Source organism: Stegodyphus dumicola, chromosome X2 (assembly GCF_044657685.1).
Source record: "Stegodyphus dumicola isolate Sdum_Otavi_A_Nest chromosome X2, ASM4465768v1".
In the NCBI taxonomy this organism is placed as follows: domain Eukaryota; kingdom Metazoa; phylum Arthropoda; class Arachnida; order Araneae; family Eresidae; genus Stegodyphus; species Stegodyphus dumicola.
In genome coordinates, this window is record NC_140781.1 from 40,650,289 (window position 1) to 40,670,200 (window position 19,912).

Consider the following 19,912-nt stretch of genomic DNA (forward strand, 5'->3'; position numbering starts at 1 on the left):
TGCGTATGTCTAATCAGAGTCTAGGTGAGGTTTTGCTGAATAACTTAAGAAACGAGAGGAGTGAAATTAAATTGCAGCAAAGTAAAGCTTTGAAGATGGTGGGCAAAATATAGGCCAGAGTTGCAATGTCTCAAAAAAAAAAAAAAAAAAAAGAAAAGAAAAAGAAAAAGAAAAAAAGGCTCTGACTGAAAAATTGGTCAGAAAATTTCTGCCGCCTTAATCTCTCAGACTTTGAGGATAGTTGTTGTCCAATGACCTTCCTTGTCCCTTGTCTGATGGCATTTACACAACTCGCAACTATACAGTTTTGTAGTGGAATGTCAGGTTGGAGCAAAAAACTTCCAGCATATTTCACATAATCCGCCTACTCTCTCGAATTCTCCACTAATACTGCCATCTGAAAAATGTGAAATAAAATGAAAATTTTACCAAAAAATGATTAAAAAAAAAAAAAAAAACTAAAGGATAATATTAAAAAGAATGCACACATTGAAAAAGAAAAGAAGCTATTATCACAAAAATGAAAGAAAGAAAAATTAACAGTGATGTTGTTTCAGTAATGAAATATTTACTACAATACAAAGGGGGAAACAATATTTTTTAAAATCTAAGTATTAGAAAGAATACTCATGAAAAAAAAAATATGCTAGTATCACTAAAATGCAAGGGGATTTGTTATTATTTATGTATACAGCTAAAATTATTACTCAGTTTTCATTAAACATTAGTGCCGAATTATGCATAAAACACATGATGAAAAATTATTTTCACTTATAAATTAAAACTGTTACTCAATGCATGCAATTCTAAACTGTATTCAGTTTGAAAAACAAATTAAAACTGATTAGAATATTTATTGATGTTAGGTATACCTAGAAAATATTTGCTACCAAGGCCTATTTTCAATATAAGGTAGTATTTGCAAAATTCGATCATTCAACTACGAAATAGCAACTTCATGAGTTTCCCTAGTTTAGGTATAAGAGTCAGTAGAAAACAGAAAAAGTTCCTTTGTATTCCCCAGTATCTTATCTGAAAATGAACAAAAGTGACATCCTAAAGGAAAGGTTTCGAAAATCTTCGGTAGTTCCCTGTGCACTTCCAGCTCAAAAGGGGTGGAAGTACATTTCTATTCCCCGTCTCTTTAAATAAAACAATTCAAACTTTACAGTCTTTTAAAGGTTAAAGTAGTTAACAGACATATACAATTAAGAAAATTCCAAGTCCAAAGTCACTTAGATTCTAAAAAGTATTTGTTGGCTACTGAATCTTTGCAAAGTGTGCATGTAAAGGTATGGCAATTTTTATTTAATTTATTAAAAACAATAAATGATTTTTTTAATTAGAAATTCGCTTTGGTGAGGTCTGTATAAAAATTTACTTTGGGTGTTAATTAGTTTTGTACAGGGAGGGTTTTGTAAATAATTTATACAACCCTCCCCACTATGCAGAAGCTGTTTTCATAACGTTACATGATTTATTTTAAGGACTTTTGTGTGTGGATATATATGCACAGAATCAATATGTAATAAAATAAGCCTGCAGAGACCCTTTTGAACATCTTCTGTTATACAGTAAACAAATTAAAATTTTCCATCTTTCCAAATTTTCTGAGGAAATTCTTCATTGAATTCGAAATTGATATTCAGTCTGCATTTAATGCTAATAGTTTTTACATAAGAAATTTGGGCAATTTTTTTAAATAAACTGGTTTTACTTATGTTGCATACGATGAAAGTAAGTATTCACTCTGGAATCAAACTGAGTGTGAAAATAGGGATTTTTAGCAACTCTACTTTCTCAGCAATTAGTTTTGCTTCTGGCGGTACATAAAGTAAATTGATTGAGCAAGGGATGCATAAAACATTTATTTTTAATTTGCAATAATAAGTGTTCGATACACATGAAATGATTTGTAAACCTGTATAACTTTTGATAAAATAAAACCACAACTACAAGAAACTGACATCATTAACAATAGATTTTATATTAAAAAAAAAAAAAAAAAAAATTAATGATTTTGCTTCACTAAAAGAAGACTAATCAAATTACAAGATGATTAAATTAAAAATGCCTGGAACAGGTGTATGTTTTTATGACATTGGTAGTATTTTATTTTTCATTAATTGTTATGTATATTAATTTATTTCTATATAATTCATTATTATGATCAAATACTTAATAGATATTTTTTAAATATAAATCTAAGAAGTAACTAGGCATGATTTAGATACTTAATTTGGAATATACTTTGCAAATTAAAAGAGAAATCCTTGTATATTATTTGCAGTCGTATGTATTTTTGGAACATGTCATTTGCAGTGTTTAATTTTGTTCATATATTTAATCTGTTATTAGCATTTCTATTAAGTCCAAAAATCAGTCTTACTATTAAACTTAAATTTATTAATATGAATGATTCTTACAGTTTAATGTAGCATGTATTGCATTGTTTCACGATAAATGGTGTATCACTTTTCAAATTTCAGCTTAAAAAAATACTAAATATTATCACTCTGGATTACTTTTAAAGAAATTAAATAGTAGAGAATCCACATGTGTGAATATATGTTCCTCGCATTGTGAAAAAGTGATAGTACCTAAAGCCATCAAATTTTGAATGGCATAGTCCTCCACCTTAACAGGTGCACCCAAAAGCCCGAATTTTGAATTTGTTTTATTATTTTTTTCATATTTTGTAAATCTTGAATGAATTTTTTATGAACAATTTCATCGATTTGAAAGCGAGCAGTGAAATAAAACATTTTTATCTCCAGTGTGCAAGACTGTTGCCATTCAGATAAATGTAACATCTCTCAGTTTTGCTCTCAGTTTGCAATAACAAGCTCGACTCCAAGAAGGTTAGAATAAATGGAGTAAGCATTTTTCATATTCCACATGCAATGAAGAGGAAGCCATGAAACGTCTTGGTATGATGTCACGACTTATCATGGCCACTGCTATAGGCGAGCTTCTAGTAGGTTTTGTTTACATTCTAATTGGTGTTGTCTACATGTTAGCTTTCATCATTGAATGCTTATAAGTCTCCCATTCTAATATTAATATTTAATGATTTTCTGCTTAGTACATAGAAAAATCACCAGGGTTCCAAATTAAAAATATTCAATATTTTTATGTAATAACTTTAGCCGAACTCATTAAAATTATTATATACTTTTTCTTTTTTATGATAACTATTTTAGGCAGTAGCCACATAAGCAACTAGGTTTTAAAGGCATAATATAGCAAATATAAAAATATGTATGGCAAACTTAAACACACTATCGGGAATTCTAAGGATATGGTGTTTTTAAATATTTTGTGATTTTGATGTTGAACTGAATTTTATATGGCATAAATGAGATGAACATGATGGTTTAATAAATAAACTAATAATGTAATAAATAAACATAATTAATGATGAAAAGACAGAAAAAAATTATTAGCCATCTTAACTAAGAAAAGTGAATCCATTGCACTAGCAATTGCAAAATGCTATAACTTCTGCATTGCTCTATACTGTAAGAAAATGTAGTTTCTGATCAATCTAGCTTCTTAAGACTTTAGTTTTTATAATCTTTATATATTTTATTTTTCAGGTCAGTGTCTTTATTATCCCAAACCATTGAGTGATGATGAAGAGGATGACAATGCTCCATCAACAAGTAAAAAACAAAAAACGTCAACCTGAAGTTGAGAGCTTTAAATCTCTACATGAAATTTTCACAAAGCAGCAGTGGAATTTGTTTTCTGTTCTGAAAAATTACGTATTTTAAAACTTTTATTATTTTATTTTTATAAAATGTGCACAATTTGACATTCTTTTATTTATGTACTTAGACGTTAATATTTTATGCTGTTGTATACTTTAAAAAAATTATGCTCTTTTATACTTATAATGACTAAATCAAACAAAAAAAAAGTTGTGTATTTCATATTCAACATGGAAGTTGGTTGAAATTTTGCTTATAATGTTTTGTTAATTGTTGATTAGGCATATACTATAATGACATATACCACTGTAAAATCCAGATCACATTAGCAAAATCTGGCTTCTTGAAGTGTGGCCAATACCATTTTTCAAAAATGATCCTTCATTCTGTTGAAGAAAATTCACATTTTATAATGAAAAAAAGTAATCTCAGTGCATAGTATTTAAAACTTGGGATCTGATTTTCATGTATATTATTTATCAAATAAATGGTGGTACAATCTAATTTATATGTTTCATTCAAAAGAATTTTGCTCACTATTTTAAATGTCATATGTATTGTAATATGTACTTTTGCACGGCATTGTTACAGGTACTTATTTCTTCCCTTAACTGCTGACAGTGAATTCTGATAGATGATCTGGAAAAAAAAAATGTGTTTGAAAATAACCATGTGTTCCTTAGTTAGGATAAATGAGGTTTCACTGTAATTTATTTGATATATATAAATATAACATTTGACATTTCTTGTAGTTTTTTATTTTTAGCTTTTGCTATAGAAAATGATTTCCTGCAATAAATGAAATTTAATGGAACTTAAATTAATAAAAAATCTGCTCCCTCACCTCTAATGATTTTCATAGTAATTTTTCATATTAAATTTTAATCTATCTGGATTATATTTTTTATTACATTTTATTCATGGTAAATTTCATTTGATCTGAGTATAAAAGCAGCAGACAGTAAATCAGTTATCTGATTATGCTTAAGATTAAACATACTTTATTTTAAAAAAATAATGTTATGGATAGTTTTTGAAAGCATTTCAAGAGTATTTCTGTGGTGTAAATAATGTCCAGAAATAGTCAAAAGTCGTTAATCCGGAATGATCCGGACCTCAAAGCTACAAACTTTCTGCGCATGCTTGAACGCATTAATGCGTTCACGCATGCACGTAATACTTTTATGCATGCGCATAATATGTTTACGCATGCGCATTTAATGTATAACGGATGGTATAAGCTAAGCTAAAATTATCTAAAGACTTTTGACTGTAGTATAAATATGACATTTGTACAAAATAATGAAAACACCTGGGAAAAGGAATATGTATGTAATATGTTATAAGACCATTTCTGTCTAGTAAAACAGCTTATGTCTTCCTTGCAGTGGATACTGTTGAATATTTTTGAAGTGAGACAGTGCTGCCAAACTTATTTTTGACACAGAACTAGTATTCATATGAATTTGAAAAATTTTCAAACCCCATGAGGAAAAACTAGTGATCCAAATGAAAAGCTTTAAAACCAAAACACTTTCATGAAAAGGACTTCTGAAAAAATACGCCATTGGTGATGGCATTCAATACAACGCAGTCTACTTGCATTTTCTGTTCTGCACCATGATTCATTTAAATGTAAAATGTCACCACAAATTAAATTAAATATTTTAAGGAACACTAAACATTGCTTCAGAATGTAATATATTGTTGTTCTAATAACCACTGATGGCTTTCATCCCTTTTTAGAATAAATAATTATTTTTGTGGTTTTGCAGAGTAATCCTTCTCTCGGTATTATTATGATCATCCTTGTTATATTATTTTTAGATAAATAAAAATCATCATGAATGATGATTAAATATATTTTATACCATTTTTCTTGCTAAAGCTGTTGTTCTCTTTACTGGAGGAGTGTAACTTGAGAGTGGGTAGTGAGGGTGGATTGGAGTGCAAAGAATCGAACGAATTAGTGGGATTGGAAATAGTTCTAATGGTTGGAATGAAGAACAAAAGGAATCAAACAATCAGCAGGATTGGAAGATTTGATGCTATAAAATGCTAATGCATTGAACTAATTTCTTTCAGCTGTAATTCTGAGATTCCCTAAAATGTCCTTTCTACATAAAACAAAAAAAAAAAATTCAAAAAGTTGGAAAGCTCTGTTCCTGGCATGCTTCGAACAACATATCACTGTGAACTGTAAAAGAACAACCACTCCATTTTGTGCAAACACTATTCATTTACTCAGTGAAGGGAATTGGTATTTGGGATCTGTTTTAGAACGAATTCTCTAACAGGTACACACACAAAAAAGCGGTTAGGTTAGTGGTTTTTTATGTTAAAACCTCTTCTGGTCCTTTGAGGAAAGTAAAAATATCATGCTGTGTTGCAATGCACAGCATAGCTGACATTTCTTGCAGTTTTTTATTTTTAGCTTTTGCTATAGAAAATGATTTCCTGCAATAAATGAAATTTAATGGAACTTAATAAAAATCTGCTCCCTCACCTCTAATGATTTTCATAGTAATTTTTCATATTAAATTTTAATCTATCTAGATTATATTTTTTATTATGTTTTATTCATGGTAAATTTAATTTGATCTGAGTTATCTTGATCTACTGCAGACATTTGTAGATTTTTGTATGAAGATTTAAGCAATATTGTAATATATTCACAGTTAATACTTGTATTTTATATATCGTACATTACGAAATTTCTCTGCATAAATGTTACATCCTTTAATTATTAATGTTATGTCCACAGCACGTAAAAGTATTTTGGCAAATAAAAGCTTTCCTCCAGTACTTAGGATTCTCTCAGTAAGAAAAATTAAAATGAAAGAATACAAAATTTAGAATATATAATTTAATGCTTATGTGTTTTACACCAGAATAGAATGATAAATAGTTCAGTAACATGAGCCATGCATTATAAAGTGAATTAAAGTCAGTTCCTTTGCAGTGGTGTGTTGCCACATAGTATGAAAAAAATTTTTCGGTTTTCTTGTAACGGTCTCCTGGTTTTTAAGATTTCAAGGTTGGCAGCTATGACTCACTAATAAAAAATAGTTAAACTTGTTTCTTTAATTGACCAGAAACAAATTGAAGGCTGGTCTTTTCATTATTTTGTACAACCACTGTTTTATGTTTAAGTGTTAGAATTGTTTTTATACAGTAAGCAAAATGAATGCAGTTTTAAAACTTTTTTGTAGTTTCTCCTCATGAGATTTTACGTTTTGTTCTTTTTTAATATTTTTCAAGTTGATGAGTGATAATAGTCATGAATTCCTTAAGATGGTGCTACTTTAGGCATAATTGGTGGTGTAATTGTGCAATCTTTTTAAAATGCATAAAATTGTTTTGAAATCTTTTCCTGGAAATTACTTTCAACTCTATTAAGATTGTCTTGTTCATTGTTAAACATATGATATAGTTCTATGGATTTTTTTATTGTTAATTGTCATGTATTACATGTATATACTATTTTAGTTGTTATTTTTAAAATTTTTTAATTTTAAATTATACTGTCAGTAATATTAAGCTAGAAAAGTGCTATTTTAAAATGTAATCTGCAAATTGGTGTACTGTTGTGCTTGGTCATGTGCTTTTGTGTATGATAATAAGTTGATGAATTACAATTTTCCATCCTTGCTGTAAGTATACCGTTGTATGATGTGGTCTAAATGTCGTTTTACATACATTTTCATAACTTCTAGCAAGTATATAATCATTTATTGTAGAAGGTATTAATTGGTTGGTAAGATGAATGCTGAATGTTACTGCTACACCTGTACTATCTAGCAATCTATTTTTATTTAGTTATATAATTATTATATTACTGTATAATATTTTGTTATTTTAAATATAAAAATAAATATTTAAAATTTCATATAAAAGTGTGTGCTAAATATGTTATTGTGGAGCTGCATCAAATTAAATATATAAATTATCATTAAATAAAAGAAATGTAACAAAATATCCAAATGATGGTGTACCTTTGTAGCATGAATGATATTTTTATGTGGCATCTGTTTTATTTGTGTAATTAAATAAAATAAAACAAGAGATAAGAAAAATGTCAAAGTTTATACACATACAGGAATAATACATTTTCTCCTATTTTCAGAAATACAGAAGATTTCGATATAAAATAAATGAGTGATTTGCATACTGTTACAAAAAATTACATTTTAAAATAAAATTACAAATAATAAAAAAACAAATGGTGGCAGATATTGCAATCAAAAACAGAATTCATTCATCATATCTGAAAGATATTATACATACAGACAATGATTACATCCACTGAATTACTTTATAAAGAATGGATATGCTACATGAGTGCCTATTGCACAATTACTTAAGTCTTATTTTAAAATAGACACTTTAAGGCCATAATGCCCTCCCCATTTATAATCTTAAATTAAGGGATTGAACCATTTTTCATAACTATCATTATCATGGTTATGAGGTATGCCAAAAGGGGGAAAATGATCTTGAAGCACCACATCTAAAGTAACGGACTATATTTATTTTCACAAATTTATTTGTACACTTTTAAACATCATGTAATACAAAGCAAAAGCTATAACATTATAAATATTGACGAATGAAATAGTTCAAATGCATCATATAAAATTCTACTTAAAAAGGAGCTGTCAAGAGCAGACCCAAGAGAAGATTTTCCACTTCGAGAATATGAAATCCTTTAAAAGTCAGGTGGATTATAGTTCACTCAAATTCATAAGAACTAGCACTACTGTTTAATTTTCCCTGATGAAACATATGCAGGACATTGACGTTAGAGCAACAGGAACTGTTCGATTCAACAGAATGAACAAATGCCCTACTGCAACAGACAAAGAGATAAGGAAAAAAGAACGCGGGGCATATGAGTCCAGATTTGATTCCCGTAATGAAATTTTAGCTGTCATGTGGAATGACAACAGTTGTGTAAGGTTTCTGTCTAATCATGAAACTATCGAACCAATATCAGAGGTGAAGCGATGGAGTAGAACAGAGAAGAAAGATATTCAAGTACCACAACCCAAACTGATATCAGAATATAACAAATACATGGAGTAGACAAGATGGATTGGAATGTTCAAAAATACAGAATAAGGGGGGGAAATGGTATTTTTTTTTTTTTTTTTTTTTGCTTAATAATGCCATCGACGTAACACTGGTTAATGCCCACGCACTGTATTGTATTTCAAATGATAAAATTCCATTGCTAGATTTTAGGAGGATGGTTGCTAGAAGATATCTTGCTTTATCTTCAGAACTCTCGGATGCAAAAAAGGGTGGAAGGAATTCTTTCACTAAAGCATCAATTAATCGTTTTCCTATTGTTATCAGAACTTCTGGTAATCATTATAATGAACGGACTGAAAATGGTAAAAGAAAATGTGCAGTGTGCAAAACAAATGCAAGAAAACAATGTGGAAAATGTAATGTTGGATTACACGCAGACTGTTTTGAACACTGGCATTAAAAGTAGATAGTATCAACCATGATCCCCATTTGGGGATCGGACTTAAATTTAAAATTTCTGAAAAAAAATTGATGCATTTATGAGAAAAAAGAAAAACACGTTTTTCTTATTATTTAGATGTAAACTAACAGAAATAAAATAAAAATTGATGAAATAAAAATTTGGCAGTTAATGGGTTAAGTTTTTTTTTTTTGTAAATTTTGATACCCTTTAGATCATAATTGCTCTTTATTTCATAAATTACGGTTTCATATTTTTAATTTTATAATTTCTTCATGCCATCTTACCAGATTTAAATTGATGATCTATAATTCGGAAAAAACCCTAATTCGGAATCGTCGAAGTAGTGATGAGTCCAGATTAAAGACTTTGTACTGTATTTGTTATACAGTACAGTCTGTAATCCGGAATTGTGCGTGTAATGTATGCGCATTCTTTACACGCATGCGTAAAGTTCGTGGCTGTGAGGTCCGCATAATGGACATCCAGATTACAGACTTTGTACTGTACCTTAAATTATATTTTAACATGCATCTCAATTTCTGTTTTTTGTTCTTTATACAGAAAGACCTTACAGATTTTTTTTAATAGACAATCCCAATAAAAAATACTAATAAGATCAGACACATAATTTTACTTATTTCATGTTAAAATATTGAATTAACATTGCATCTATTTTAACACAAGCAGTTATGCTACTCCTTTCATGTATTTTGAGTTAAAAACAATAATAATGAAAGCTGAAGCAACAAATAATTTTTCTGCCATAGTTAAGGAAAAATGGTCTTGAATTTATAATATGTAACATAGGGCATGCTTTGGAATGAAACTGCTTGCTTAGAGAGAAATACTCCATTTCAAATGTTAAGTCAGAGTATCAAAAATTAATTTACAATGGAAAATTCAAAGCACTTTTCTTTCAAGGATACAGAATTCTTGTGAATAGCGATAATATAAAAGTGTGAATTTTTATTAAATGCCATTTATGATTACAAAATGTATGTCAATTTCAAATTATCTATGATTTGTTGCCGATAATCACTGCAAAATAATATGCAATTGTTATCAATATTACGTTACACTTTTCCAGATTATGATTTCACAACAGTTTAAAACATTGGAAAGCTTTCACAGCTGAATTTTGTTATGTTAATTTTCTCACACATAGAAAGAAGAAATTCTGATTTTCTTAGGTTTTAAACATTTACAATTCTCAGAATTACACTTGTTTTATCTAACAATGATCACGTTAGGTCTATCAATACCAGATGTATAGTGTATGTTTTTTAATGAATCTTATTAATCAGTGTTTCTATAATTTCAGATTTAATTATGAAAGAATAACTGTGATATTATTTCTTTTAAAGTATTCCCCCCCCCCTATGAATGATGACAGCATGAAGAAATGTTTTTTAAATATGCTTCTTTAACTTCCCTGAAGCAATCAAGAACAATTATTTTAAAAACTTAAATTTTGCTTTAAAAATTTTTGGGCCACTTGTTTTTTAAAAGACTTAAGTTACCTTTTAGAATTATAACAATAGTCAGGCTTTAGGTATTAACAGTAATAGTATAATTAATTTCAGACTATGACTTGACACAAAAACAGGCAAACAGTGCCAAATATGGAAGCCACCGTTAGTTTTCATGGATGTGATAACAGAAGTATGTTATCTTTTACTATATTTTCAGAATGGAATCATGAAATCATGAATCAAATGCCTTTCTATCACCAACGGACTATAAGGTTCACTTCACGGAATCAGATAATGACAGCTTCTTTGCTGTTTGAAATGGAAAAGGGGGATATCAAGTCAGTACCACTTCTCAGCAATGCTGGCTCAAGACTTCACCAAAACTTTTCTGGCAGAAATTTTTGGCTGGGAAGTACAGTGAAAACCATTATTCACAAACTGGGAAGGAAAGTAATTCTGTATTTGGATGATGCCCAAAATAAAAGCTTCTTCACCATTTATGCAAGATTGTTTTTGAGTTTAGAGAAAATGTGTTTTTGACAGATGGAATTATTTTATTTTGTAAACTATGTGAAGGAAAAGATTCAACAAAAAAAAGATTTACCATCATACAGCATATGAAGTGAGATAAGCATAAATGAGCAGCTGAACTAGCAAAGAAAAACCAGCCAGGCAATTCAACTTTTCCTGGTGCGAGTTATTTAGCAGTATTATCAAAGAAATCATTTTATAAAGAAATACATGAGGCTTTCGTGTCCATAGACATCCCTCTAAAGAAACTGAATAAAGCAGGATTTTGACAATTTTTAGAAAAATATACAGGCTAAATGATAACTGACAAATTTATGCTGTGAAAAAATTATATTCATGATTATTTTTGGAAACAAAGGAGAAAATTACAGATACCGTAAAAAAGGAAAAAATATATTTCAATTGATAAAAAATGAATTATGCTGATGGTCATCATGTGTGCAATGTGATAGATAATAGGTACTCTGGATTCAGATTTAGCTGGTAAGATATGTCTACTTAATGTCGATGAAGTCGTAAAAGTTGAACACTCTGCAATTTATCAGTTGTTTGAAAAATCACTAAACATTTTATGGCTAAATTGCATTGAACACAATGCCATGTTGCTTTTTTAAGTGATGCTGCACCATATAAAGTTAAAAGCAGGAAAATCAATAAAGGGATTTTATTCCAAGCTAGTTCATATGACTTGTCTTGCTCATATGTCTCATGGAAGAAATCTGAGCAAATTACCCCATCATTAACAAACCTGTATCTAACATAAACAAAATTTTCTTAAAAGCACCATATCATATACAGTGTTTTCAATCATAATTTCCTAATCTACCTTAGCCACTGAAGTTATGACAAGTTGGGAAATATAGTTCAATGTTACAATATATATACTACAGTAAAAATTTTCAGACTGTGAACTGCTTTGATGCAAACTGTACAGAATGTTTTCTCAACAGACAACATAGAAAGAAATCTTGCATACATCAGATCCAATTCCAGCTATTAAATCCTTACAAGAGTGAAATATGGAACTTGCCGGTGCAATAAATTAGCTGTTTTTTAAAAGAATTTAATGCACACAGATAAATTAGGCAATGTTTTAAACAAGGCCAAAGGCAGAGTTTCAAACACTACATTTGCTATATTCAGCACTATTTCAACTAAAAACTATGGCTTCCAAACTCTGTTGTGAAGAAAAGTTAATGATACGTACTGCAGTTTTTTTCATGTATGCTCCAATATTTGAAGTAGATGTCAAGAGAAGCTTCTTACAATACTAAAACTTACACACTGACAACAAAAGATGTTTCACTTTCGAAAATATCAAGACACAATAATTCAGAGTAATTGTAATACAATTGGTAAAGTTGAAAATTCGGAGGAAAAATAAAATAATAGGTATGTGTAATTGTTTGGGTTTTAATCCATTGTCAATTGTGCCTTTTATATTATTATTATTGTTTACTTTTACAGGAATTTTACTTAAAGGCATTCCCCCCTCCCGGTAAGGGCATTTTTATTGGAATTTTAGTTCCGAGCCCCAATTATAAGTACATTACTATTTTGGGGATAGAAAGGAAAATAACCAAACTAAATTGAAGACTGAAGGGGATATTAGAAATTAAAGTTATTATTTTATTTAACATCTTCTCCGATTTCTATATATACAATGCAAATTATATGTTCTTAGCTTTCTTTGTAAGACAGCATATTAAACAATTCTAATATTTCTTTGATTACTTACCGAGAAAAACTGAAAAATTTTATCACATCAAGTAGTTAATATTCAAATGTAGATAGATATATGAGCATTACAAATTACTCCACAAATAGAAAAGATGCATAAGTGAATAAAAACCCAAAAGACACTTATTACATTAGTACATATAATATATGTATACATCCTTAATTGTAACAATATCCACATATAAATTAGCCTTGCTTATACAAAATCTAAGGAAAATGGAAAATCACCCATTGCTTGGCGCATTTTTAAGAATTGCACAAACTCGGTATCCATGTACACATCAACCTATTTTCACTTAAAAAAACTAAAAAAAATCAGAGAATTGCACAATCCATTGACTTCCCACGTACACATTGATGTATCGTTACTTAAAAAGTCAAAGGAAATTGACAAAAATCCAATTCATCTTACTCTTGTAAAAAGCGCCAAATAAGTGGGCGGTTCTGCACTTCCACCCAAAATCTTGCTGTAAGTAGATACAGTTTATTAAAATTGTAAATCATGTTTCAGTAATAAATAAAAATTTTGATATAAAAGATCTAACCCCAAATATTAAATCTGTAATCTTGTGAGCAACTCAACGCTCACAAATTTGAAAGAGTTAGAATTCTTGAACCTAGCGCATGTGAGCACTTTTGCACTAGTGACAGAGAATTCAACTCGCATTAAACAGACCCAGGACCTAATCCCAAGATCTTTACCATCATCAAGGGCATTTGAAACTCGTGCCCTGCTGCACTTTTTATTGGTGCTAATAAATGGCAACACGAGCAAGTAATTACTCCTCCCCCCCCAGAAGTCTCTCCTATCATGTGATCGTTACCTTGGTGACCCCGAAGTGATTTGAACATTTAGACCCAAGATCAAATCCCAAGGTCTTACTATTCAAGGGCATGCAAAACTCATGCACTGCTACACTTCTCAATGGTGCTAAAAGATGGTGACATGAGCAAGTAACTACTCAACCGAAACCACTGAAGTCTCTCGCACCACATAATCACTACAAATCTAAAACGTTCGAAGTGTAAGATATACTTAGTATTATTTGCTACATTTAAATTGCTTTAATCTCTTTTGGATTACCATCATGACTTTAATATGAATTAATGTTCACAGCATGCCAGAACAGGGATGTGTAGTTGAATTTTAAGCATAGAATTACTATGATTAAAAAAATATATTCATACGTCTATTCTTAAAAATTTAACAGTACCTAATCGATATAAACTGCATTATCACATGGAATTCTTACTTTCAACATTTTGTTCACAACCATTTCTTTCAACAGTTTCTAGTTACAGAGCTTTCTTTTAAAATACATTTTTCAATAATCAGTTACTAGGTTAAGTATCCACAAATAAGAATAATTTGTTATTAAAGAAATTTAATTATCTTACATAAAAAAACTAACACTGTAATTATGAAAAGGGGTTTTCATCCGCAGAGAACCCATTGGCGCTTCGGGAAGGAACCCATTGGGGCCGTTGCATTTTTACTCGCCAAGCTCTCAGTTCATCGACGATGAGCCGAGCCGTAAATGTGATATTTTGTGAACGTGATTTTTAGTGCATGTGAATTCAAGTTAGCAGACAAAACAATATATTAAGCATATGGTAGTAAAAATTCACAGATAATAAGCATGTAGATGTAAAACTAACTGGTTAAACATGATATACGAAAATAAATTTGTATTAAATTCAAGTTAGCACAGAAAACGATATATTATGCATAACACAATGTATAAGCATTTATAATGAAAATAAAAAATATAAATTAGTATTAATGTACTGAAATTACCCGGTTAAACGTGATAAACGAAAAAAAATTGTCTTAAATTCCAGTTAACACAGAAAACAATACATTCCTTACACCAGCAGTGGTTTGCTAATTTTGATGACCATGGTGATACATCAAACTATTCTGTCATCTTAGATAATCAATCATATCTTTTATTTCAATTTAATTATCTATTTATGTCACACCTGCCATCCTTTGAAAGGTTATTGTTAGAAAAGCATTAACAATATATTATCTTGTTAAAATTTTACGCCATAAAAATTGATTTATTCTCATAATTTTAGATGACAATAATCAATAATAAAAATAAAAGCATTACTTAATTATACAAAAATATTTCTATCTATTCGTTGTTAAAAAATTCAGAAAAAATAATAATAAATAAGAGAATAATAATATAAGTCTGCAAATGCGAACAACGACAGTGATAATTCAACAAAGTGAACGCAAGAGGAATGGTTGCAAACTTTGAACAAGGGAATAGGATAAATCCGCTGGGTTACCAGGTTTGAACTATTATCGCCAAAGTTGGCGATGTTTACATTTACCGGGTTCTCTGCGGAAGTGCTTCCATGAAAAGAACTCTGAAGACACTATAGAACTTTCATCATTAAAGGTTATTCTGCACATTATTGCATTAGTAGCATAAGCAGATGCTGACTACAGTCAAAAGTCTTTAATCCAGACTCATTGGGACTTCGGCGATTCCGGATTATTGATTTTTCCGTATTATAGATCAGTTTAAATCTGGTAAGATGGCATGCAAAAATTATAAAATTAAAAATATGAAACCGTAATTTATAAAATAATGAGCAGTTATGATCTAAAGGGTATCAAAATTTACAAAAAAGAAGCTTAATATTTATTTGTTTACTTTATAAACATTTCTTTCAACACGCGCATGCGTAAAGCATACATTACGCATAGCCGAAATTAGAAAATTGCAACCAGAAAACTATTTGATTTGTATTCGTGATATTTATAATGACGAGGAATTTGATTTAAATCATATCAAAGACGGAGTACATCGAGATGAAATACTACATTTAGTAAGGAATTATAAGCCGAATAAAATAAAAACATCTGCCCTGAAGATAACGATAGTGCTGACAGATCAACTTCCAGTTCATTGCGCGCCACGACGTCTCCACCCCCCGCGCAGAGCAGCGTGAAATTGATAAACAGATTTCGGAACGGTTAGATAAACAAAGGATATGCCTTTATCCATTTTTTGTAGCAATTCCACTTTTTGTTTGATAAACATCGAAACATACTTTCATTTTGTAGATCCTTTGGGAGCTCCAGCATCGGAAATTCTATTTGACATAATCGAAAGTTCAAGCTTACTTTTATAAAATTGCTCTTACAGTCTGCAAAAAATAATAAGCCGGATCCAATTCGAAGATTAAGGAACAATGCAATCATCAACATTAACTGAAATATATAATTAGATAATTTTAGCTTATACCGTCCGTTATACATTAAACGCGCACGCGAAAACGTGTTCTACGCTTGCGCAGACGCATATGCGCAGTCATAAAGGTCTTGCGCGCACGCGTCAATGTGCAGAAAGATTTTAGCTTTGAGGTCCGATTATGGGTGTCCGAATTAACGACTTTTGACTGTACTTGCAAGAAATAAATAAAAAAAATAATTCTAAATCTAACATGAACTTAGATTTCAGCCAGCAGTTAATTACTGTACAAAATCATTTTACATTAGCATTCATGCACAAATTTGTATTATTTAATATAAAAGTCCATGTCTTTTGTTTTTACTTGTAATACATATCCTGTAGGAAAGATTGCAATACAAGAAGGGATAAATCTAACACATTGGCGTAGCTTGGGTGGGGCAAAGGGGGACATCTGTCCCCGGGCGCAGCATTCAGGGGGCGCCAAATTGATGTTATGAAATTTTTCCGTTCTTGGCACAGAGAAAGGGGCGCAAAATCTTCAGTTGTCCCCGGGCGCTGAAAACCCTAGCTACGCCTTTGATCTAACAGTACTATTGGTGATGCCTAATTTTATAGTTCATTTAATTATCTTCTAGCCTGCCTATTGCTTAAAAAATGTAAGGAGTCTTTTAAACAAGGAGGCTGGAAAAAGTAGTTTATATGCCTAAGAAATAAGTAGCCAAAAGAGTTTTAACCATCCATTAATAGTAAATTACTTAATGGTGACCACTGAGGAACAGGAAATCTATAGCAGTGGTCTTCAAACTGTATTCCAGGAAATCCAGGTGTTCTTCGAGTCAAAATAAAAACTCCGAAAATAAAATTATGAAGCACTCACACTAGCTGATAGGTGCTTATTAACTAAAAAATATAAACATACTTTTATAGTTATCTTTGAAACTCAAGTACATCAGGGCCACTAAATATAATGCAAGGGTAAGTGACACCTGGGGCTTGAGTTAATGAGTAAATTAATTTAATTAATGAGTAAATTACATTGATTCTATGTTTCCAAATATTTTAATAAAACATACAGTACTTTTTCTCTGTCTTTACATAAAATACCTATAAAATATTGATTTATGTCAAATATTATTTTATGATATATTTTTCTAAAGGAGGGATGGTATTCCCCAAAAAAACCTTATAATCTACAAGTTCCATAAGCTGACAAAGTTTGAAGACCACTGATCTACAATAATAACCTTTTCCTAACCACCGCACAAAAGATCAGACTGATTTTCCATTAAAATCTGAAGCCAATATTCACAGAAACTTCATACAAATTTGTATTAATTAATCACAATAAAAACAAGAAATGCTATTGTAATATAAAACCTAAATTTATCTAATACAATTACAAGTATATGAGAAATTATGAACTGTTTTTTGGTAACACACAAATGAGGTAACTCCATAACTGTGTTACATTGTCTCTACTAAGTGTAAACAAGCATTAACCAAATTTAACAAAGCTCTGCTGCATATTATTAGCATTAATTAAATTCATTATCTCCTCTTTCATTCAGATCTGCTGCTCAGAGACATTTGATACATTATCTAATTCATTACAGAAATCTGTTTAAAAAATAATAAAAATATGTGAAAAAACATGCATAACTTTTACAGCTTCTTAAATACTCTTATTAACTATCAGACTATTAATTAATAAGAGAACTCGAGGACGAGTTTACATGGGTGTTTATATTTCAGATGGAGAGAAAGTTTCTTCTTTCATAAATTATTATTCAGCCAGGAGCAGTTATGTATATAATCAAAATCTGCATATGTTTAAAATTTTAAAACTACTTAAGATAATTTACGTCATTCATGCAAAATAAGTAACAATTCAAACGTTATTTATAGCATGAATAACGTTCACAAGAATTACCTTTTTCATAATCACTATCAGTACTTTCTCCAGAGATTTTACTCCCATCAGAAAAATATGGTTCTGCAAATGAAGTCTGACAAATGTTATGTATCGTATGAAAAGAAGGTGCAGATACATGTAGTTTCTGTGGATTCTTACAGCCTCTGCAACGACAATTAAAACAAGCTCTTCCTCCAACGTAACAAGGACATCTCTGACCGCAACATGTCAACTTTCCAGGATTTCGAGTTGCTAAGCCACAACGACAACTTTTTCTTTTCTTCAGAGACATCAGACATTCTTCTATGAAAGTTACACTCTCCTGTCCTGAAGTATCAGAACTTTCATCGGAATCAACATAAGTTGCCTGAATATTCCCCTTAAAAGTAGTTTTCTTTATCATAAACTTAGAAGAATCACTGTCAGTCAGTTTTATACTATATACAGTTCTTTTCCCGTTTACAGCGTCAATATTTCCAAGATCAAAACCGGATAATAAAGTTAACTGGCTGTCATAAATCCTGTCAGAGTCCATGCTTGTATAGTGATAGTCATCCTCTAATTTAGCACCTTCACTAACCATTGATATAAAACTTAACTTGGGTGATGACATTTCACTGTGATTCCACGTACGGAAAAATCCTCTGGACAATATGTATCTGCACATCTTTTTATAACACTGCAAAATAATTCTCAACTGTACATTATCTTCAAACTTCCTGTAATCTAAACACCAAACACACTGTGGATGCAGCCTCATTTGACCACCTATGCAATATTTGCAGACATTGTGCTGGCAATGAGCCATGCTTGATCGCATAGGAATTACCATTAGTTTTCCACAGACACAGCATAACAGAGATTCACGAAGACACGACAGTGATCCGTAAATGTGATACCAAGAATTCACATCATCTGGGTTAACTCCAAGCGCTATACGAAAAGTGTTTACGTACAGACTCAGTGCAGTCATGATGGTGTTAAAGAGAAATATAAGATATGTTACAATATATGTCTCGCAAAATGTGTTTACTGAAACGCTTTACAATGCGAATATTGAAACCGTTTAATTTAACATATCTCCGAAAACTGAGAGCACAAATGTTGCCAGACCGGTGTACTGCATTTTACATATGGAGGTTCAAACATACTCGTTCTTTACGGAAGCAAGTTTTTCAGAAACTCATGGGTAGAGGTGGATTCGGCCGGCTGGTACCGGTTTTTCAGAACTAGTTCCTAAAATATATTATTTAGTTCAGCGAGATAAAATTATAATTCAGCTAATGCAAATTTGAAAAAGTTGTAATCTGTCGGAAAGGAATAATCAAATAATAAACTCATAAAAGAATAATCAAAGTAAATAAACTGTTTTATTAGGCTGTCTTGTCGCAAAAGCACAAAGTAAAGCGTAAACAAAATAAAAAAAAATTAAAAAGAAGTATTTAAAATATACTTGACTTCATACCTGTTCTGACGGATTTTTAATTTATAACATAATTTTTAAAACTGCCCTCTTTAACATTTTCCTATTAATAATTATATTATTATTCTTCAAATTGCCCACCGCATTTTTTAACCATAGGCAAGTCAAGGCTAACTAGACGGCAAGTGCTTCACTCGTTACATTCTTCGGACAGCTCTGCTGTTTCTTTTCACTTTGTGAGGAATGTGTGGTAATTTTATCAAGATTTCTGCTAATTTCGAATCTTCTTTTCCTAAACAAGAAAACAAATTTTCTTTTATGAAACATTATTTCGTTAACATAAACAATATGATGCAAAATTTGTTTAAGTTCTTTCACAATTGCCTCTTTGATTTACTTTCAGGTTTAA

The 19,912-nt window shown here is 30.4% G+C and overlaps 2 protein-coding genes across 3 annotated transcripts in view; one reads left to right on the plus strand and one right to left on the minus strand.

Annotated features, from left to right (window-relative positions):
* The window catches only part of LOC118204263 (F-box only protein 28-like), a 91,858-nt gene extending 84,249 nt beyond the window's left edge, over nt 1-7,609 (plus strand). For both annotated transcript variants that reach the window (XR_015038921.1, XM_085809136.1), the window contains one exon: nt 3,600-7,609. Coding sequence is in view for 1 of the 2 variants with exons in the window: in XM_085809136.1 (XP_085665262.1) it covers nt 3,600-3,691 (92 nt within the window). In the remaining variant the exon portion in view is untranslated. The remainder of the gene's footprint in view (nt 1-3,599) is intronic.
* A 171-nt stretch (nt 7,610-7,780) lies between these two features.
* Nucleotides 7,781-19,399, minus strand: msl-2 (male-specific lethal 2). The gene has a single exon (XM_085809134.1). It carries the CDS (start codon nt 19,051-19,053, stop codon nt 18,064-18,066), a length of 990 nt encoding a protein of 329 aa, XP_085665260.1. The 5' UTR covers nt 19,054-19,399; the 3' UTR covers nt 7,781-18,063.
* Nucleotides 19,400-19,912: the final 513 nt, after the last annotated feature.

Coding starts and splice junctions, on each gene's coding strand:
- msl-2 (XM_085809134.1), bottom strand. CDS start 19,053: ATGACTGCACTGAGTCTGTACGTAAACACTTTTCGTATAGCGCTTGGA.